Source organism: Malaclemys terrapin, chromosome 9, assembly GCF_027887155.1.
Source record: "Malaclemys terrapin pileata isolate rMalTer1 chromosome 9, rMalTer1.hap1, whole genome shotgun sequence".
NCBI lineage: Eukaryota > Metazoa > Chordata > Testudines > Emydidae > Malaclemys > Malaclemys terrapin.
In genome coordinates this window covers 102,452,031-102,474,086 of record NC_071513.1, presented here as the reverse complement: position 1 = coordinate 102,474,086, position 22,056 = coordinate 102,452,031, and the positions used below count along the sequence as shown (strand labels likewise).

The window sequence follows — 22,056 nt, the reverse complement described above, 5'->3', positions numbered from 1 at the left end:
TTTTAGAAAGCACCAGGAGGCGACACCACCAGTCTTGGGAAATAGTTTGTGTCTCGGCAGTAGAGGCTGTGATGTCTGGTGTTGTTCTGGAGCCCATAATGGCTGTCAAATCCACCTATGTAACCCTGGCCCTACCAGCCTCTTTCTCTGTACTTTCGAAATAGCTCAACTATGTCAGGAGCCACATTAGACTCATAGACTCATAGACTTTAAGGTCAGAAGGGACCATTATGATCATCTAGTCTGACCTCCCGCATGATGCGGGCCACAAAAGCTGACCCACCCACTCCTGGAATAATTCTCTCCCTTGACTCAGCTGTTGAAGTCCCCAAATCATGATTTAAAGACTTCAAGTCGCAGAGAATCCTCCAGCAAGCGACCCCTGCCCCATGCTGCGGAGGAAGGTGAAAAACCTCCACGGCCTCTGCCAATCTACCCTGGAGGAAAATTCCTTCCCGACCCCAAATATGGCGATCAGCTAAACCCCGAGCATGCGGGCAAGATTCTCCAGCCAGACCCTTTGGAAAAAGTTCTCTGTAGTGACTTTTAATATCCCATCATTGACCATTGTTACTAATTACCAGCAATGGCACATTATTGACCTATTGACTAAAATCACTTTATCCCATTAAACCATCCCCTCCATAAACTTATCAAGCTTAATCTTAAAGCCAGAGAGGTCTTTCGCCCCCACATTAAATGCTGTTCTCGTCTCAGATAAACCCAGGGTGCCACCTGCAAAGATCCTTAACTGCAGAACATATCCAGTCCCGGGCTTGAATGACGTGTCATCTGTGAGATTGAGGAGTTGTCATTTGCCCACTGCTGGGATCCTTTTAACTAGAAATAAACACAACAGAGAAGGCAATTTCCAAGTTTCAGCAAAGAGACGAGCTCTGGCATCAACCTTTTTCTTTTCCTTAAAAGAAACTGCTCCCAGAGCCCTTCGAAGCAAGATTGGCGATGATTCAGTTTCCCAGTCCCTGCACTAGTTCTTAGAAAATGACAAAAGAGGCACAGATGACCCCAGAATTAACAGTTACATTTACATTGTTTATTCTTTGGTCTGATGATGACGACGACGACCCCACCACCACGTACCTCTTATCTAGCACTTTTCATCAGCAGATCGCAAAGCACTTGACCCATTTCACAGATGGGGAAACTGAGGCACAGAGCAGGACAGTTACTTGCCCAGCGTCACCCAGCAGGCCCATGACAGTGCCAGGAACTGAATGCAGGTCTCCTGAGTCCCAGTCCAGTGTTCTATATACTGTTGCCAATATAATAAATAACACTTACACAGCACTTACTGTCAACATGATTTACAAAACACTAACAAAGGGATCATCGATATTAAGAGACTCCACACAGCTCTTTATAGCACTACACTGGAGGCATAGGCCCGTTTTGTTCTGTGTCTGGAATTCCTCTCCCTACAGTTTCCCTTTCAACAGGAAGTCGTGCTACTGGCTGATGTATCTGTGCAATCACTTCTCAAAGCAGAACCCAGAGAGCTTAACCTAGTGTCTACGTGACACCCCTTCCCTCCCATTGTTGCTTTATTTCTGACAGCCCATCACAAAGCCACCACCTCAGCCCGTGCCCCATACATCATGGCTACTCACTCGGACAAAAGCCAGAAGCTCTGAGCAGTTTCCCCCGAATTCTTGACCACATGGATTTTTAGATCTTCTATGGCTTGGTCAAATGCTCCTGGCTATAAAAGGGAGAACATCAGAAAAGAACAGTAAGATAAACACGATGGAAAGAAATTACAGCTCAAATACACACACTCCTCTTATTCTAATCCAAGGCTAAATCCACACAGGTGTCTCCTTCAAAGTATCACATCTCAAGCCTCAGAACTATGGGATCTATTCATAACATGGTTTTTATTTGGAAATGACTCCATCATCTGCCCTCTGTCGGCCTTCCAGGGGGTGGGGGTTCATCTTATATACACAAGCTAAATGTGGCATCCTTATTGTCCAGTTGTTTGAGGGTCCATCATGAGGTGACAATTATTCCTGCTCTGAAAAAAAAACAGAATATTGTTCAAACAAGATCAGGGCTTTCAAAACTACCAAAGTAACCACCCAGATGCGTGTGGAGGGAACCCAAGATGGCAGCTGGTGTTGGGGCGGTCTCACGGGTTAATACAAAGGCCGTCCATTGGTTTATGGAAGTACCGCACATTTCAGTCGATTCGTTCGTTTATGGGAGCGTGTGTCCGTCTGCCTGTGTGATTCCACTGACTTCAGTGGGGGTACTTCACATTTACATGGGTATAAACAACATCACATCCGGCCTATATTACTTGGGTCTTTAATATTTGTGATGGGGACACAACAGAAACGGAGGAAGGTGGTAGAGACCTGGTATTTCATCACTGGGCGTGTGAGGCCGCAAACGGAAACTCACAACACGAGTTCCATCTTTTCTTCTTTAAAATGAACAGGAAACTGCCACTTTCACATGGTTTCAATATAAGCCCATAAACCAGCCCTGGTCCACTTGAAAAGTCCCTGAGCATCAGCAAACCTTATCTGTGTATCACGCACCACCAGGAGAGTCTCACATGGTTTCACTTTTCCTAACTTAGCTTTTTCACAGCAATGGTCACCTAGCTCTGCAAGGCCGCTGTTCCTTTGGAAAGGAAGCAGCACAAGGGACCAGAGAGGACAGGGGGTCTGATCATAGGCACCAACTCCATGGATGCTCTGGGGATAGAGCACCCAGGGAAAAAAATGGTGGGTGCTCAGCACCCAGCGGCAGCCCTCCCGATCAGCTCCTCTCCCTCCCCCCAGCACCTCCTGCAGAAGGTGCTGGAGGCAGGGGGAGGAATGGGGGCTGGGCAGGCACACTTGGGGGAGGGGGCGGGAAGAGATGGGGTGGGACTGGGGGCTTGAGGGAAGGGGCGGAGTGGGGGCAGGGCCTGGGATGGAGCAGGGGTTGAGCACGCCTCCAGCAACTCATAAAAACGCCACCTATGGGTCTGATGCAACTGAGTTTGACTGGCAAAGCCAGCTGGTCCTTCTACTGAAAGCGCATTATCTGTAAAGGTGCTCGGTGCCCTCACCCCTGAAGTCACTTTCCAGGATCAGGCTCCAAGGATCTGATCTAAAGTGCAGTGAAGTCAATGGGAATCTTTCAATGAGCCTCAGTCAGTGCTTAATTTGTAATGAAAGACGTGCCAGGGCTCAAGCAATTTTTTTACATTCATAATCGATGCAGAGCTCAGAGGTGCCGGGGCTCTGGGCCTGGCCTTAGTACCAGGGAGGCTTAGACCGTCTGCACTCTAGGGAGGCTTAGAGCATCTGCATTATTCTGAAATAAAGGCCTCCTGAAGATGGCAGCATGAAAAGCCAACTTGCTCTATGAGCTACCTTGATTTCATAGAATATCAGGGTTGGAAGGGACCTCAGGAGGTCATCTAGTCCAATCCCCTGCTCAAAGCAAGGCCAATCCCCTGACAGGTTTTTTTTTTTTTTTTTTTAAACTCCAGTTCCTTAAATGGCCCCCTCAAGGACTGAACTCACAACCCTGGGTTTAGCAGGCCAATGCTCAAACCACTGAGCTATCCCTCCGGGAGATGTGCCCCCTGGGAGCACCGTGCCTGGTTCAGACCTCGACGGGGAGGGGAAGGGGTTGACAGCATGCAGGGAAGCTTGGTGTCTATATGAGACAAACCAGTGTCATACATGCAACTGCGTCTCAGAACACAATGCGGTGCCCAGAGCCTGCTTATTAGAGTCCTGCTGCCTACAATAGACTGCAAGTTATAAAAAGGCAACAGGGAACCGTTAATTAAATAGTAAACGATCAAAATGGTTTTAGCTCCTTTCATCTGCATATAATTTACATTCTTAAGTATAAATTTAGAGAGAATTTCCCCCCTCCCCTTCCGGCTTTCGGGTCCGATAGCTCGTGGATGGCAATCTGAGGGGAACTTTTAAATACATAGTCAGTGGAGATGAAGTATTGTTCCTTTTGTAAGACACTGCTTTGGATCAGCGGTCTCCGCCACCGAAACAATGCTCCTACTCACAGCATACCTCAAGTTATTAGCCCTGAGTGCTACTTTTCCATCCAGGAAGACTCTGCATTAAATAAGTATAAGAATTAAGGGCTCAATTAAGGCCAGTGGGAGCTTAAAGCGGTCAGCACCTCCAGGAGCTACTTAGGATCAGGGGCTAATAGCAAATGCGCTAAACAGTGGGTCGGAGATGGCCGAGGAAATATATTCCACAGAGTGTATGCGCACTCAGACTTTGTAGCTACTAACGTTAAGGAAAGGGCTTGTCAGGTGTTTTAGTTGGTGAGCTTGCTTCAGTGAATTATAATTTTCTAACATTTCCACTTAGTGGGTTCCTAGACTGAAGGGCCCTCCACAAATACAATGGAGGCCTCCTCTCCTTTGGGAATTTACTCCCTTTCCAGCCCATCGGTGGCTAGCGAAAAGAGTAGCTTCACCAATGCAAATCTCAAGTGTAGAAAAGCAAAGCCATAATTTGCACTGATGCAGGTTACCCAGGGTTCAGACAGGGGACCAGCTACCTCGGTACAAATTGTGGGTTTGTCTGCAAGGAGTTCTGGCTGCTGACTGATAGAACTGAGGCAAAGTCCCACATTAGACAAGGCCTTTGATTGGATAAAGCCCTCTCATAAGCTATTACTTCTCAGTTATCCTTGGGGATGTCACACAGTTGGTTACATCAAATTGAATTCCAGACTATACCCTCCAAACACTGAGGAAGTTCCGGTGTGAGCTGTACCCCATGCCCATGTGCAGGGAAGATAGTGAACACAATTTATGGTGTGTGAGAGTTTCAGGTGGAAATCACGCATGCCCGGGGGAGACTAGATTCACATGCAGGTTTTTTTCCAATGAACCTAAATCATAGAGGGTCTGACTCAACTCCTAGCCACATAAAGGTAGATCACTCCAGATCTTCTTGGCAATTCAGGGACTGAATATCCAGGAGGAGAACCCAGGAGCCAAGCCATTCCGTGGGCAGTCTGTTAACTAAGGGACGCAAACAGGAGTGGGGTTTGCTTACCCTTGTAACAAAGAATTTCCTCATGGCATGCTGGTTGACGTAAGACTTTGGGAAGGGAGTAGACTCAGAAGTCACAGATGGGGACTCCTTGCCTCCACTTGGGTTGAACTCTGGACCTTTTCCATCGCCAGCTTTTCTTTCGCCCGTCTCTTCCATTTGCTCCACCATCTGGAAGTCTTGGTTATGCTCACTGTTAGACATTTCAGCTGCCTAAAAATCAAGCAAGACAGAACAACCAGAACGTCTGATCAAATCCTTTGTATAACTGCTAAATGAAATGCAAGCGCACGCCAACTGGGCAAAACCAAATGAATGCTTAAACCCTCCATGCTTTTCCATATCTATGGCCTTCAAAATATCATTCAGCTGCATTAGTAAATGGCATTAACATCACCTTCCTCGTTTGTAGCAACTTTCATCCAAAGATCTCAAAGTGCTCTGTAAATATGAGGTAGGTCTCATAACCCTCCCTTTGAGGAGAGTACATGTTATCCCCATTTAAAACACAGAAAGATGACCTAGGCCACCCAGGAGTGTTGTGGAAAAGCTGGGAACTGAAGCTTGGTTAGCTCAGTCCTATAATTTAACCACTGTGGACAATACTTCCGCTCAAGACGTGCCAAGACCATCGTCCAAACCTTCTTGTGAAAGAGTGGACTCTCAGCTGCAGCACCTCCTTATGGCCAGACCTGGTGTAGCAGCTATACCTCTCTAGCACCCCCTGCTGATGGTGGGTCTGGTTCTGCGGTGGTCTATCTTCTTGTAACTTGGCCCTCTGGTCAGGTGACAATTTGTTCTCACCATTCTGGGATCACAAAGTCCAAAAGTCCTAAGCACAAGGTCTTCAGCCTCAACTCCAGACCCTGTTGTCCTCACACCCTTTTCTCAGGTCTCTGTCATTCTTGTCCCCTTCTCTGGACTCATGCCATCTTGCCGCTGGCTAGTAGGAGAACCCAGGCACAACCACTCTTCTGGGCTCCAGCCCAGGGATCCTATAACCAGCAGCCAAAGACCGCCCTATCCAGCACCCTGGACTTTTTCCTACTCAGCATCTCTCAGGTCTTCTCCCCCCAAACCTGCCAAGGTTAACCCTTCTCTCAGGAGCCTGGACTCACAGGACTTTCCCTTGGAATCCCGTAACAAGCTCCCAAACCGCCAGCGATAAACCCACTTCTGCCCTCCTTGGACTTGACATTACGTCCCTCTCAATAGCCTCCCCGGCCTCTCTCCATGGAGGTCATGGAATTATTGGGTTAGAAGGGACCAGAAAGGTCATCTAACCTCAGGTCCAGTTCCTGCCCTTGGTCAGAGCTTCCCACCAGAGCCTGTTCCCCTCCGGTGGCTGCTCTGTAGCACTCCAGGATGCTTGCCAGACTTCCCTGTTCCAGAGAAGATCCCAGTGCCAGCTCACCCCAACCTCTCTAGTTCCAGAAAGTGACTGCAGCATTCCTCGCTCGCTACCTACAGCCCCCTTCTAGTCTAAAAAACTCCCTCTGTGTACAGTCCTCTCCTAGCCCCTCCCCAGCTGCACTTCTTCATCCTGAAGCCAGGCCTACCCTCCAGGTGAAGCCTGGTATGCTCCCTGGTCTCTGTCTCTGGCCCACATTAGCCCTTTCCTTGCCTGCCTGGGGCATACACCCCCTGTAGCGGGGTAGACACCCGCTCCTGCCCTGAGGAGCTTAAAGTCATCCCTGGGAGAGGGCTGAGAGAAAAGCTGGGCTGATTGGGAGGCAGCCTCAGCTGGAGGACACACCCCAAACAGGCCCAGCTGGCCCTATAAAGGTCAGGGCAGCCAGGAGCTCAGAGGCTCTCTCTGGTCTGAGAGGGAGCAGGGCCTGGCTGCCTAGCAGAAAGGGTACTAGGAGTGAAGGAGGGATGGGGAAAGCCAGAGGAGCAGGGGAGCTCCTGGCTGGCAACTCCCCAGGCTGCAAGGCCTGGTTTAAGGCCTAAAAGGGTACTGGGTAGTAGAGGAAGGCAGCAAGTCCGAACCCCCTTGCCTGTGATGAGTGGCTTATACTGCAGTCTGCCCCAGGGAGTGGGGCTAGATGGTGACTGGCAGTAGCCCAGACTGAGGCGAGGTGGGGTTAGTGGGTGGAGGTTCCCCTGAGTGGGGAGACCCAGAACCTGAGAGTGTGGGGGTATTACCAGGGGGGCAGCAACCCAGAGAAAGGGGCACCGGAGTCCAGGAGGGACACGGGGGCCTAGCAGTAACGGATCACCGGCTGACAGAGGGCACTCCAGAGGGCTGGTGAGCTAATTCCCATGGACAACCAGAAGGAGGCGCCACCGGGTGAGTCTACGCCTGCTTACACCCCCTCACACTCCTGAAATTTTTGAAGGTTAGAATAACGCCGGACCCCGTTCCAAAACAAATCTAGTTTTGATTTTACAGGGGAAAATCTGGCCTGCCGAACCCGAAGCCCACATGAGAAGTTCTGCAAACACAAAATCCCCGGTCTCTCCCACCACACAAAAATCAATGATATGTTGTCTCTATTTATTTACTTAGGTCCTTTTTTGATGACAACATACAGGACTTCCCAATCATCCCCCTTTCTAGACAGTATGTTCCAGGGGTCAGCATTTGCAGGGGAATAAATGAGGAACGCAGGCCACATTCAGCAGGCAGTGTCCAGCAAATGGCATAGCTGCATGAAAGCCAACCTCAGGCATAGAAAAGGCAAGCAGCAATTTGCACCAGTTGGTAGCAATTAACATACAATATGTGGAAAATCCCAGGACGAACACTCAGATTTTGTTCCCATTTATTTCTGTGGCATCTCCTGCAGTCCTTAGCATGGACACTTGTTTACCCCAATGATTCATTGAATGGGCATCGTTTCAAGCACTTGTCAGAGCTAAAATCCAGGGTCTTGGGCTCCTCTGATCAGAGGATAGGAATGCAGTCACTGCATCTTGATCTGGGCAATGCCAAACCTGTTCTGTGTTCATTTCACTTAGCAGGTGTGTGACTAGGAACAGGAGACCCTTGTGGGACCTTTTAGGGTTGGGTTGCCAAACAAAGTGAAGTTTGCAAACTTGTTTTTCCTGCCTCTAAACCAAATGCTCCTCCCAAAGGTGAGTCAATTTAAGAAGAAAAATCTTTCTTCCTACAGGGAGGACTCGGATATGTATTAAGGACAGAAGAACACACACAAAGGCTAGATGAGCAAGAATGGGTGCCCTGTCTATGGTTAGAATATGTTATTTTTTTCCATTAGCATCGTCTCTTTTCTAAGTTTTTTTCCCCGCGTTTCACTGTTATCATTTTTTATTCTGCTCACTTATTCATCCACTTTGCATGCTGATCTCAGCCACCCAGCTCCTGTTTTTCTGTCTCCCCCCGCAGAACTCAAATCTAACAGCAGAGATAGTTGGGGGGTTTTCAACAAAACGCTGTTTTTGTTGGAAAATGCTGATTCTTCAATACAAAAGAGAGAGAGAGAGAGAGAGAGCGCACACCTCCACACCTGAGCACTCACCTCAGAGGTGGGACACCTGGGCTCAACTCCCTACTGTATCTGATTTTCTCAGGGTGGATGTGATTTCTGGCTCTGGTGTTTGTCAAAAAGCTTTGACCAGCCCCATGCAGAATGGGAAAAATTTCCAGAAAACCTCAACAATTTTTTCCTGAGACAGAAAAACTATTTCCCACCAACCCTCCCTGTCAGCGTTTGAGTTCAAAGCCATGTTTCAGCCTGTTCAAAATTAGGCAAAACAAATTGGCCGAGTCTCGAGCGAGTACTGTATTGTGCTTTGCAAAACACAGAATTGACACAGCTCTGACCCCTGGGGGAGCTTGCCAGCTGAATGGGACAGAGATAGAAAGAGTTAAAGGATGAGGGCAGGAGCAAATAAAGTGATAGAGCTGATGGGGGTAGGACCCTAAATAAAACTTGTGTGTGTGGTTAGTTTATTGCTGGATAGAAGGCTGGTAACTATGGGTGGTGGCTCGTGGCATCTCTGCCTGTGAAGTTTATTCCTGGAGTACACGGTAAAAGTCACCCACAGCTGACAACAGGTGTTAACAAGGGGTCCTGAATGTGGTTCAACTTGAAAAAGATGATTGCGTTACGGTGTCTAAGTACCATCCTGGGGAGAGAACAGCAGGTACTAACGGGCTCTTCAGTCTAACCGAGAAAGACAGAACACCAACCAGCGGCTGGACGCTGACACCAGACAAATGCAATTTAGAATGTAGGCCAGGCATTTTTAACAGTGAGGGTGGTTAGCCACTGGAACAAACTTCTACGGGTTGTGGTGGATTCTCCATCTCTTGGTGGCTTCAGCTCAAACCTGGCCGGCCTTGCTGGAAGAGATGCTTTAGTCAAACCCAAGTGTGCCGGGGTACATCACCTCTGCACCAGCATGGAAGGGTTAAGGAGCAGCGTGGGGCCAGGATGGCCCTGCCCCTCTGCACTTGCAAATCTGGAGAAAGCATTAAAAGGAGACCTGGGCCATCCTGGGGAGGGGCCAGACTCTTGAGTCTCTCCAGCCCTGAAGAGAGGGCTGGCAGCCTGCCGAGGCCCTGCCCTCGCAGAAGGAGGGGGCAGGACCCGGAGCAGAAGGGGAAAGAGGATCAGAGTCCCCCAGTGGACTCGGACATAGACAGTGACACTCCGAGGGCGCTCTGGAGTCAGAGGGGCCCATATCCCAGAGGAAGCTGAGGACAGGTTTTTCTTTTCCTTTCTTTGGTTGAGCCACATTTGCTAACTGCAGGCAGTTTTGTGGTTTCGCCTGGGTCCCCGAGAGGGGCCGTGGCTCTAGAGGCCTCGGCCAGAAGGTCGAGCGCCAGCCTGCTAGAAAGACGCCCCATAGCACCTGCTAGGATGGGGGTAATTGGACTCGTGGATGAGCTCCGCGTGTGGCTCCTAGAGGGGGCGCTCTACCATGGACAGATTCGTGACCCCAAGTTCCAGGATAACTGGGTGGGAGGTCAGAGTAGAAGATCTGATGGTCCCTTCTGGGCTTAACCTCTGCAACTCTCTGTGCAGCCTGGGTGCAGACGCTAAGGTTACACCCCAGATTCTGAACTCGGCTGGTCCTTGGTATTGCACTTGCAATTAGCTTGCACTCAGCTGCGCCCAGAGACGATGCACACTCTCAGCAACTGGCCATCTCCACGCTGTTGACCAGCCTGCAGTGCAGATCCCACACAAACGAAGGGCTCGCTGGCTTTTCACACCATCAAGAGGAAACACGGAAAACAAGCTACCTTTTCAGTGCGCCGTAACTGACGCTAAAAACTGCCCTCAAGGAGCCTGATTCTTTGCTGGGACGCAGCCCTACAGCTCTGGTGCTGGGAGACGGCTATAAAGCCAGTGGATCTACCCGGCTGGGGTTATCCTGGTTTGGTGGAATCCCTCAGTGGGTGAAAGCTAATGAAGCCAGCTGCTGCACCACTCTCTTAGTGGCACTGGGTGTGGGGCCATGGCCAGGGGGAAAGGAACGTGTCCGGAGCACCGTCCGAATCCCCAGCTGCCGTTCCCACCCCAAACTGTTCTACACTCCGCTGGTAGCTGAGCTCTCTCTGCTGGCCGTAGGACTGGGAAGCTCGTCTGCAGTGTTCCCCCTCCCAGATATCTCGTTTTTATTCCAGTATGAGGTAGGGCCAAGAGGCAACAGCTGAGATCAGATCCCTATTCTTCTGGGTGTGACGCCACCTCCCCCTTATACACTGCAAGACGCTCCCAGCCGTGAACAGCTTACAGTTTAAGCAGACAAGATAGACGAAGGATCTGGAAAAGGAAGGCCCCGCCAACACACGGATGCATCTGAGAACCTGGGCTTTCCTTACAGACCGTCGCAGGGTTTACCAGGAAGGCTGGCTACAGTGCAGAGGCTGCTGGATTTGCTAATAGACCGGCAGAGCCACAGTACATCTGGGATGTGATGCCTCCCGAAAAGATGGTGTGCACCCAAGGGAAGCCCTCAGTTCTAGGCCCCCAGCCTATAGGAACGTGTCAGAATTTGCAACAGTTGTGTGTTTTGACACTGCACCAGGGATATATGCATCAGCTCAGGCCACAAGAGACTTCTTCTGAAGTTAAGGCAAAGACACAATATTATTACCCCCGCTTTCTTGCTGCGCTATATACTGACCCATGAGGCGGATACATCTTCTCCAATAACTCCTTTGCAATCTACATACCGGTAGTTTGCTTTGGTTCATTTCAAAGGCGGCTCAGCCATTGTCCTCTCTTTAAACACACCTTCAGGGAACTTCTAACCTTGAAATTATGTTGAAGTCCTTTGAATGTTTGCTAATTAACCCGAAATTGACATTACTTCCTTTCAGCGTTTCTGAGTATCTGAACAAATAGACTTCTTCTGCAAATTTGAATGGCCTGGCCTTTTGCATTGTGAAAGATCTAAGCAACATCTTTCCTAGACAGCTCTTTGCATTTAAATTATGGACTCCCTTACTGGTAATGTCAGCATTGCTGAATTGTGTAATGGAGGCGTAAGGCTCAGGGAAGACCTACCACATAGCATGAATCAAATGAAGACATCAAAGAGCTGACGGCGTGACAGGTTTCTCAGAGCGTGCAACAGCTACCTTCGTGCAACGTGCGTGAGCTTAAATTGCTCTGAGAGCCACCAGCTACATTCCACTCTCACTCAGCCGCATGATGGGAATAATCTCGAGTAAAGCCACTGTTGCCATGGCAACCTGTAACAGGCCTTGGGTGCAGGAAGCCACCCCAGCGCGGTGTGGGTCAGCTGTGATCCACACTGGAGATTAGCCACAAGCCTGAGCCCAGAATGGGAGCCTAACCCCGGTGGCAGAGGTTGGCATTCACGCAAGGACCGGGATAGAGAAGGTGCTATCCTAGGCTAACCCAGCCAGCTACACGGAGATCGAGCTGGCACCAGCAAGTCCAGTGGCTGAGTTGGAATTCGGGTCCTTCCGCGCTAAAAGCTCTACTAGGTGTTGTACGCGGAGATGTCAGCGAACCAGTAAAGTGCCTGAAACCACTATGGCTTATTGTTAAAAGCAGCCAAGTCAGCAGGCCGTAAAGTGGCCATGTAGCAAACTCAGCTTGACCAAGGCAGGAGGGGAGGGGTTTGGGGTGCCATAGAAAGGGCAGCTTGACCCCGCGTCCTTCCTGATAAGAATGGTGTTGAAATTGCTGATACATGCATCTTAGAAGAGCAGGATGTGCCCTCAGGAATGTGTCCAACAGGGTCTCAAGGCTGCAAACTCTGGGAAAAACCCACACCTGGTTCATCAATAATCAGAAGGAAGCCTCTTGCTTGCCCATTGGAACTGCTTGCTGAACAAGTTTTCTTTAAGGGACATGTCATTCTAATACTAATGTATAAATAAGGGGGGAAAGTTTGAGGTAGTGGGTCTCTTTGGGACTGGACTCTCCCTCTGGATGCCTCTTGTGGTCCCCACTGGCAGACGGGCTGCCGCTGTGCCACTCGAGAACCACACTCATCTTTGGTAATTATCGAGGGTTGGGGGTGTTTTATTAACCTGTTGCGGACGTGTGTGAGTGCTTGAGACTAAGTAAAGTGTAGCTTTAAGTGAAAGCACTCTTGTGTTGTCCTTTTTGTGGCAGCCATCTATCGGTCAGATGGCCGTGTCTTCCCTATTTATTTCCTGACACCATCTCGCATAGAGTAAAAGTTACCAAGAGCTTTGGGCTGAAAGAACCCCGGGTAACAGTGTCACCTGTCACAAACTCACTGATCTCTTCTGCAGACCCGCCACTAGAGGAGGAGAAAGACCCACAGTCTCCTAGTGCAAGTTACAGTGACAGCACGCCATGCTGATATTTAGTATTATTATTTGGATTATTGTAGTGCCAAAGAGCCCATTGTGCCTAGTGCTTTGGGATCCTCAGATGGAAGGCGTCCCAGGAAGTAACAACAATGACACCTCGCTGGTCTACTGTGCTTTTCATGAGCAGATCTCAAAGTGCTAGTGGACCTGATCACCAGCCTGGGACAAACAATCGGCCACACCCAGGTCAGTCTATAGCCCTGCCCGCAGGGCCCTGTTTATTCTTCAGTGCAAATAAAATAAAAAGGAAATGTGTAACAACAGCAAAGAAATAACCCTGTTCCAAAACTCGATGGTGGGGCTCTCTGGCTGAATGGCTCAAGCTTCCTCAGCCCGGGGTCGTGCGCAGAGCCTGCTTTCCCTCTGACAGCTTCTGCGGCAGCCATGGGACAGAGCACTCCCAGTCCTCTCCTGGTCCCAGGCTCCCTCGTGAGGCTCTGCTTCACCATCCCTACCTGGGAACCCTCACCAGGCCAGAAAGGGGCTGGCTGTTCCCCGCTGCCCCTGGTATACGGCTTTACGACGGCAGGCAAGTATCATTATGGGACGAGACCAAAGCCACCATATTGATTGTCCTAGTGTAGACCTCTGACTCCCCTTCCCCTCAGAGACCAGGTTTTGTTCTTAGCACAGCTCTGAGGTTCCAGCCCCGGCCCCAGAGTATCCTGCAGCACACGCCCTGGTTTTACCATGCAATGTCTCTTCCTGCCGCACTCCCCCGCCCCGCTCTGTATGCTCAAGGAGTTCACCTTCAGTAAACAAGCCTCACAACGGGAGCCAGCGTTGGCGTGGCTGACTGCAGGGAGGGTTTGCCGCAATGTCAGGCTCACCTCTTCCGCCTGTGGCTGCCTCCGCGTGCTGGGAAGGAGTCCAGCCCCCCAAGGGGGGCCCTTCAGGATCGTGAGAGTGGAAAAGAATGTCACCCCCATTAGCTAATGTGAAATGTAGCGGATGTTCCAGAGCTTGGCAATCTAGCGTCACCTCCTTGAAGGACGGGGTTCATGGAGGCGATCACTGTGGGGATACAGAGTGGAATAGCAGGTATAGCAGGAATGGGTTTTGGCCACATTCGAATAGAACGCTGTTACTTCATAAGGGACTGTGGTATTCAGCGTTCTGTCTAGACATACTCCAGTTCAGGCCCAAACTGTTGGGCCTGATACAGGAGTAAGCAGGTGATGCTCATAGCCTACGCAGGAAGTCAGGCGAGACTGATCAGAATGGTTCTTCTGTTCTTCAAAAGCGATGACTCTTCCAGACCCTGGGAAAACTTGGAGAAGCCAATGAATAAAAGGCCCGCCTGAGTCACAGACTTGCAGGAGCTGGGTAAACACAATCAAGCGAGGTTACAGATTGCCGGGGCGCAGAGCAACCATCAAGAAGATGCATGGCAGAGAGCAGTTGATGAGTCCTGGGTGGAGAGAGCATGCGTGCTCGGCAACCGGGAATCCTGTGCTCCCCAGCAGCTCAGAACAGAGCACTTAGCAGCTGGCAGTTCCAAGCAGCGGACTAATGGAGTGTGATTCCTGGACTTAGTCCATCAATTCCTTCTGAGCCAGTAGCACCACCAGGATGGTCCTGCTCAGCTGTGGAGTTGGTGGGTGGGGCAAAGAGGAGAGAGCATTAGCCTCAGGGCTCTTAAGAGTTGGAGCCCTAACAGAGCTTTACATAAGAGCAGCCACACTGGGTCAGACCAAAAGTCCATCTAGCCCAGTATCCTGTCTGCCGACAGTGGCCAGTGCCAGGTGCCCCAGAGGGAATGAACAGAACAGGGAATCATCAAGTGATCCATCCCCGTCGCCCAGATTCTGGCAAACAGAGGCTAGGGACACCATCCCTGCCCCATCCTGGCTAATAGCCATTGATGGACCTATCCTCCATGAACTTATCTAGTTCTTTTTTGAATCCTGTTATAGTCTTGGCCTTCACAACATCCTCTGGCAAGGAGTTCCACAGATTCACTGTGCGTTGTGTGAAAAAATACTTCCTTTTTGTTTGTTTTAAACAAAAGCTTTCTAAAGAAAGCTTGGCCCGGGAGGATGGTAGTATTAGCATGAAACTTCACATGGGAAGATAAAGTGTATACAAGAGAACAACATTCCACCTGTGTGCAGATACTGGTTGGATTTAATCATCCCAGCACAGTGCTATGGGTTATTATATCTGACCCGCAGCAGGGACGCTCACCTCCTCACCAATATCTTCGAATGCTTCAAGGAGATGAAGACAGTCCAGAATACCTCTGTCAGTCCCAGTGCAAATGTCTGCAGACTAGCACAGCCATCATCTCCGTAGCCCCAGTTATCTTATCCCAAGAAGAACCGTGCTCTGGAGAGCAGAATGTGCCCGATTGCAAAGACCAGATGCACCATTCAGGTCTCCCAGCTTCTTTGTCGATTACTTCACCAGCTCCACGGGAATCAACTCTGTGTAAACTCCTCAAAGCAGTTAAGAGCTTACAGGTGCTGCTGTCTGACAATGCCCATCCAGCCTGGACATCAAACTGGACCCACAATGTGCCCTATAAAGTCATATTGAAGCTGGCACTGCCTATAAGCCAACCTCAACCATAAGCAGCCCCTGCTTATTTCAATGAAGTCCTTAAAGCCCAGTGAACCATCTCTAAACTGTCTTTTTTTTATGAATAAAGGCAGGCCCAGAGGGCTACCAAAGACCTGCAGCCCCGCCAAGGAAGTCCAGTGGTTGTACAGTACGTGATGCTGGAAGCCCGACAATGCATGAGGAGCTGGGTGGGAAATCAGAGGTCAAAAGTGGTGTTGCAACTGAGGCATACTTTTACTGGCTCACATACGAGTAGATATGCCAGCTCAGTGGTTCTCCAATCACGTTCTTTGGACTATCAGTGATCTGTGCAGCCCTGCCTGGAAGTCTGCAGAGTGAACCCAGATATGAAGATGGCTCCACATTGGCTGCCTCCTCATCTGACTGGATACATCCTGCGGCCAACAGGAAGCTCCACTTTGCTCCAGCCAGCAGGGCTCTGATCCAAGGGTGCATTTGCCATGTGACTTCTGCTGGCTGGGAGATGTGGAGCTGGTCCAGCAGCACTTGCATCTTAGTGACTGGTCATCTGAACAGCCACCAGGTGGCAGCGCATAGACGGGGACTACAAGGAGTCTGGTGGCACCTTAAAGACTAACAGATTTATTTGGGCATAAGCGTTCGTGGGTAAAAACCTCACTTCTTCAGATGCACAGAGACTCTCTATGCATAAATCTCCCAGATTTAGCCACAAGAAATTAATTGGTAGCCCAAAAAGTCGTCAAGAATTTTTGTCACCCAGGCTTTTCAAAAGTAGAACTATTGGAGAAAAATTACCAAGATTGGCAACATCAGGCGCAGACTGACAGAACTGGAGAAAGCACTGGGATATACAACACAAAATGCCACCTAGTGGCTGTTGTTGGCCATTGCATATTTACAATTCATTTTGCGTTCAGAAAGTTGAAATTGGGGAGTAGGGGAGTCAGCATGTGTGTATGCAAACATGCCCTGGAACCGCAGTCCTGGCACTCCATCATTTGCATGTGCCATTGATTAGCTCAGCATCACTAACTTACAGTTAAACCCACAGACAACCCTCCTCCTGCCGCTCAGAGACTCCATCTGACATGGCTGCAACTACTGGTCTGCACACATCAGGGGAGGAGGACATTGCCCATTCAAGTGCCTCAAGATCCAGACCTCAACGCTGGGCTCTTCAATGAGAACATGAATTGTCAGGCAGAGAGCACTTGGGAATGAGGTGCAATCGCAGTCCTGAATGCGTGTGCTGAGAAGGGAAGGTTCAGGTCAGCTTAAATTGATGTAATAGCTCAGTGCTGTTCACCCAGGAACAACTTATCCCCAGGGTTCTAGGGAGAACAACCGAGGGTGTCAAACCCACAGGACTTCCTGCTTCTCTCTTTGCTGCATAGCATGACCGCTTCGAAGTTCATGGCAGCAGATGAGATAGAACTCAAATTCTCCTGCTCTAAAAGCACAAGGCCCCCACCACCTGAGCGAAAAGAGAATCATCAGAGGCTGTGTCTGGTATAGGGCCTAGGACACACAATTAAACAGTTCAGGTACCATCCAGTAGGATGTGGTGGTACAAATACACACCAGCCAGTTCATTTCAGTACAATGAAGAGGATAAAATAACCTGCCAAAACGATTTACCCAGCAGGGAATAATGACTCAGTATTTTATCACCGTCATGTAGTAACTTCACACACCCAACCTTCTCCATATGAGAATGTGAACGGAGGATTACAGAAATACATGGAACAAGGTTCATCAGTTTCAGTCCCCCGGGGGGTCATTTTGCCTGGAACGTCCCCAAAATAAAGAAGGTCTTAGACACAGCTACCAAATCCAGCTCTGCTCCCCTATCTGAGGCGTGGAATCATGCAGTAGCCTTTTGAGGCGTCGCTGAAACTCAGCACAAGTCTGAAAACTGGCGATTTGGATGGGATTTGTGGTGAAAGACTCTCACAGCACTGTCCCAGCATATTGTACTAAATCAGGGGCCTTCAGCACAAAGATCAGTATGATGAAGAACTAGACTGAAACCACCACACCTCATTTCACATGAGCCACGGACCATGCAATCTGCTTTTAAACCAGGCTTTCCTGGGCCTGAGAATGGCAGTGTGGACTGCAATGATGTTCAGAAGGCTGATATTAAAACAATAGCCTGGGGGACCTGAATTCAACTTCTGGCTCTGCCACAAACTCCCCGTGTAACCTTGGGTATACCATTTTCCCTCTCTGTGCCTCATTTCCCCACCTGTGTTTCCGTACCCCACAGGGTGTTGGGAGGATAAACATATTAATGATGGAGAGGGCAGATATGTCCCTAGATAGAAGGGGGAAAGTGTTTGTAAATCCAAGCACTCGTCAAGAAAAGGAGATTTTTCAAACAAAAGCTTGTGTCTAAAGAAAGAACTCCACGCAGATCACTACCAGCCTCTCTCTGCTGAATAGGCTGAGAAAGGCTTTGACAGCAGCACAGACTCTGGGAAGAGCAAAGGGTCAGGCAAGCGGCGCAAACAAGCATTTGTGGCAGGAAAAAAAGAAAAGATGAAAACGTGTCTGAGAAGGGTCTGAAGGAGGAAGTTCTCTCTCTCCTCCCAGCCCCTTAGTGCCTATTCTTTCCCTCACCTCATTTCTTTAGTTAAGTCCCTTCAAATACCTTGTCTCCTTGGCATTTGGGGACCTGGGTTCTTCCTCCTTAACTGAAATGCTGCCTCCGGGCCTTGCTTGTGAATTTCACCCAGTCTGACACAGTGGTTGGTCTAGTTTAAAACAAGGCTAAGGCTAGAATGGTGTGGTGGGTTTTACAGGAATAAAGTGACTGTCCCTGTAAGATGCAGCAGAGGAAAGATTAACCATAAAGGCCCTGCAACAATAAAGATGGCTTTCCCAGTCACACAGCAGCTGTGGCATCGAAGGCGAAGAGTTCCTGGGTTTCGAGCTCTGCTGCTGGAAGCTCGCAGCACAGAAACTGCACAGTGGGGGCTTACCTGCTCAGGTGAGCTGTTGCAGGAATCTCGCTCTCTCGCTGCCAGCCAGTCAGGGAAGGATTCAGATCGGATTTCAGGTAGACCGACCAGGAAGTTCAGCTGCTGCTGACTGAGAGGAACCGGGTTGGTGCTATTGTCCGTTTAGACACCCCAAAGCCAGCGAGGGGCGTTTGTCCTTCTCTCACTCTGTCTTTAGGGCTCTGGGGATTTGTCGGCTCATGCAGCTGCTACGTGAAAACGTTTTCTAAATGGACAGGGTAGGACTTGGGTGCAGCTGGTTTCCCTCTGTTTACCTTAGAAGGAGTGGCCGCTTTGTGAGTGCTGCACACACCCAGCTCGTAGCAGAGGAGATGCTGGACGTGTGTCCCATGGATCAGTCAGTATATGCTAGTCACCCTGCCCTGCGCGCAAGCCACAGAAGGTAAGAGTTTGTCACAGCCCCAGCTACGCAGTCCATGCAGCAGAGACTTGGTTTTTAGTTCTAGAGGCTGACATTACAGCAGGCAGGATGGGGACAGCACACGTCCTGGGATTGGCAGCCATCACAAACTCCCCAGGTGACATTTGCCACAGCACTTAAGTGCCATTTTCAACAGTGGCTTTAGGCATGTCGGCACCTAACTCTCATTGAAAGTCAATGGGGCTCAGGGGGTAACGATTTCAAAAAGTGCCTAAGTCCCTTCTGAAAATGGGCTCTAGGCTCATTTAGTCACTTCTACACACGTTACCCTTCCTCCAGCGTTTTCCACTGCAGTATTTTACAGTGCATTTCAAACAGACACAGGTCTGAAAGGAAACCCTGGGTCCAAAGGCCCCCAAAGTGCAAGGGGATTTGGAATCCAGCCAAAGGGGTTTGTTTCCTACCAGGCCCCAAAGCTCTTCCTCGGAAATACAGACGGGGGAGGGGACAACATACAAAGCAAAACACCTGGAAAGGTCCTGAAATTTTATCCAAGCAGAATTCTGCTCCCTGGCTCAGCTGTGTCAACAGTCATAAATGCATCAATAAAGCAGCCCCATTTGTTGTCCTCCCTAGGCGCTGCACATCCACTTAAAGTGCCAGCCCTACTTAGCCGGTCCCCGGTCTGGGAGGAGGATGGTACAAGGTGGGGTTGCGGACAGCCAGGTGCTCTGCTAGGAGAGAGAATGGACAGATGAGTGGAGCTGGTTGAAACATTTAGAAATGTTGATGAAAAAAATACAGGTCAAAATTGTCACAAAACTTTCATCAACATTTCATTATTTTTTTAAAACCAGCTCTGTGGTTGGTTGAAAACTCTGAAGTTTCAAAATTTCTTATCAAAATTGCACATTTCAGTTAAAAAATGAGTGACATTTTACAAACATTTTTAGGAAAGATTCATCCTGTTTTTCATCCAGCTCCGCCTATACCAAGGTCTAACAAGATCAGAAGGCTGGAAGCTAAAGCTAGACACATTCTGAACAGAGAGAACAACTTACCAAGCGCTGTTATGGATTTCCATTATGGGCAATTTTGAAATCAAGCCTCAATGTTTTTCTAAAAGGCTTGCTCTCAATTAAGCAGAGTAATTGAATTGAAAGCAGGAATTAATACAGGGAAGTCCCATGGATTGTGTTATGCAGGAAGTCAGACTAGATGATCATAATGGTCTCTTCTGGCCTTAAAAATCTATGAATATAGGTAGGTCCACACGATTCCAGCCAGTGAAGAGCAGAGGTACAGATGCAGAGACCTTTCCGCTTTGTGTGTTCGGAAAGCACCCGGTGAGCACTCCCATAATGAAGCAATAATAATTATAACGGGTCAGTGTTTGTGGGCATTGCAGGGGAAGTGAGTCCCTAGGAGGGATCTGAAAGGGTGTGGCACATCGGCACTGACAAGTCATCCCAGATGCGGAGCACAACAAGGTGGAGCATGGAGAAGGGAACGAAGGGAGAACTGCGCCTGGAATTGCTGGTGGTGTTCGGAAGGGAGAGGAAAACATTGCAAAATGAGATCCAAGAGACAGGCCGGTCCAGGGTTGTGCGGAGCCTTGAGGGACAAGGAGAGGAGTTTGAGTGAGTTACAGCAGGCAGGGTGGCGTCAGCGAGGGAGGAATCAGATCATCAGAGCAGCCGGCAAAGAAAGATCATCACTGCAGGGGAACAAAGACTGGCTCAGGAGAGGCAAGAAGGATCAACTTCTGCTTAACTCCATTCAACCGCCTCCCCTCTGTCCGTTTCATCCATTTCTCGCGTCCTATCTGATATGTAGATCCTGAGTTCTTTGGGACAGGGACTGACTTCTTCATTACATGTCTGTACAGTACCCAAGACAGCAGGGCCTGGTCCTTGGATGAGGTTCCTAGCCTCTGCCCCAATGGAAATAACAAATCATCGCGGATGGGGGAGGAGTAGAATGTCACTCACCCAGCAGAGCAAGGCGCTGCTAACACAAGCGATAAGGACGCCCCGTTCACGCACCCTCTCTCGTGTATTTTTAGACTGGATGCTGTTGAAGGAGAAGCTCTCCCTGGCACTCAGCCTCCCTTTGCCTTTCATTGAACTTGACTCTCTACCCATCATGGGTGGCACAGGAGCTGCAGCTGACAAGGAAGGACAAACGGGAGGAAGTGAGATTGGTTACAAGTGCTAATCTAATGACAGCAGGCTCCGGATGGTAACCGGCCCTACATATTGTCCCCTACCCCGACTCGGGGGCAGCTGAAACGGGATGCTGGGATCGAAATAGAAGAACAAAACGCTGTCGAGTGGCATGCGGGAGATGCCACTGCTCTGCCAGCACAGGGAGCAGGGGCACTGCCTCCAGGCAGGGCACAGTCGCCAGGCCCTAGGAACGGCTCACTGGAGTGCGCAGTTCTTAAACTTGGAGCCCCGGAGCCCCGCACTCCAGTCCTGCTGCCAGCGCTGGGAGTGGAGATCCAGGGGTACGTTACAGGGAGAGCTACCAGTGCAGAATCTGCCTCAAGAATGCTGGGCTCCGTGGGGCTGCTTGCGCTGTGCTGTGCTTCCGGGGTGAGTGGTGAGGAGGGCGAAGCAGCTGAAAAGAGCGCTCAACATCGAAGGGAACAAGGCGCACCGGTCACTGTGGGCAATACCAGCAGGAGAGCTCACCACCCCAGCACAGGATTGCATACACAGCAGGTGGGAGATCCAAGGAGACCGTCTGCCCGCCCGGCAACCACCAGGGATGTGCTCTGGAGCGCTCCCACCTATGGATGGATGCTGCCAAATACGCAGGATCTCTGTTCCTTCCACAAGGTGGGATCCAAGGCGAAGGCAAACGTCTGCACCCTCTGGCAGCCGGTGGCAGCAAATGGCAGCTGATAGCACCATGCTGTGCGTGTCAAAACCAAAGTACATTTTGCTCCAGAGACAAAGCTGATTGATGCCCTGAGGAAATGTGCCTTTTTTTTTTTTTTTTTTTTAAGACAGACAGGCAGGGATATTATTAGGCGTTTCCTAATCACATTCCCATTTACCTACTCTAGGACACCTAGGTCGGATTGCTTCATCACCATTCCATTGCACACGCGGCGTCCTGACACGCTCCTTTGGGACAGGAGTTTGGATGTTTGGAAATCAGCCCTGCTCCAGAAAACAGATGGCAGCAGTTTGAGGATTATTGATTATTGCGGGATTACTGCTGGCACAGAGAGAGCAAAGCCTGACGCGGCTGTTCCAAGTGAAA

General features: G+C 49.8%; 1 protein-coding gene across 1 annotated transcript in view; it reads right to left on the bottom strand.

Moving 5' to 3' along the window:
* Positions 1-18,622, bottom strand: part of TPRG1 (tumor protein p63 regulated 1) — a 71,947-nt gene extending 53,325 nt beyond the window's left edge. The window contains exons 1-3 of the mRNA XM_054040731.1: positions 18,384-18,622; positions 5,064-5,273; positions 1,629-1,720 (exon numbers count right to left, since the gene is read on the bottom strand). Of these exons, the coding sequence (XP_053896706.1) occupies positions 1,629-1,720; positions 5,064-5,264 (293 nt within the window). The 5' untranslated portion in view covers positions 5,265-5,273; positions 18,384-18,622. The remainder of the gene's footprint in view (positions 1-1,628; positions 1,721-5,063; positions 5,274-18,383) is intronic.
* Between the last annotated feature and the right edge of the window lie 3,434 nt (positions 18,623-22,056).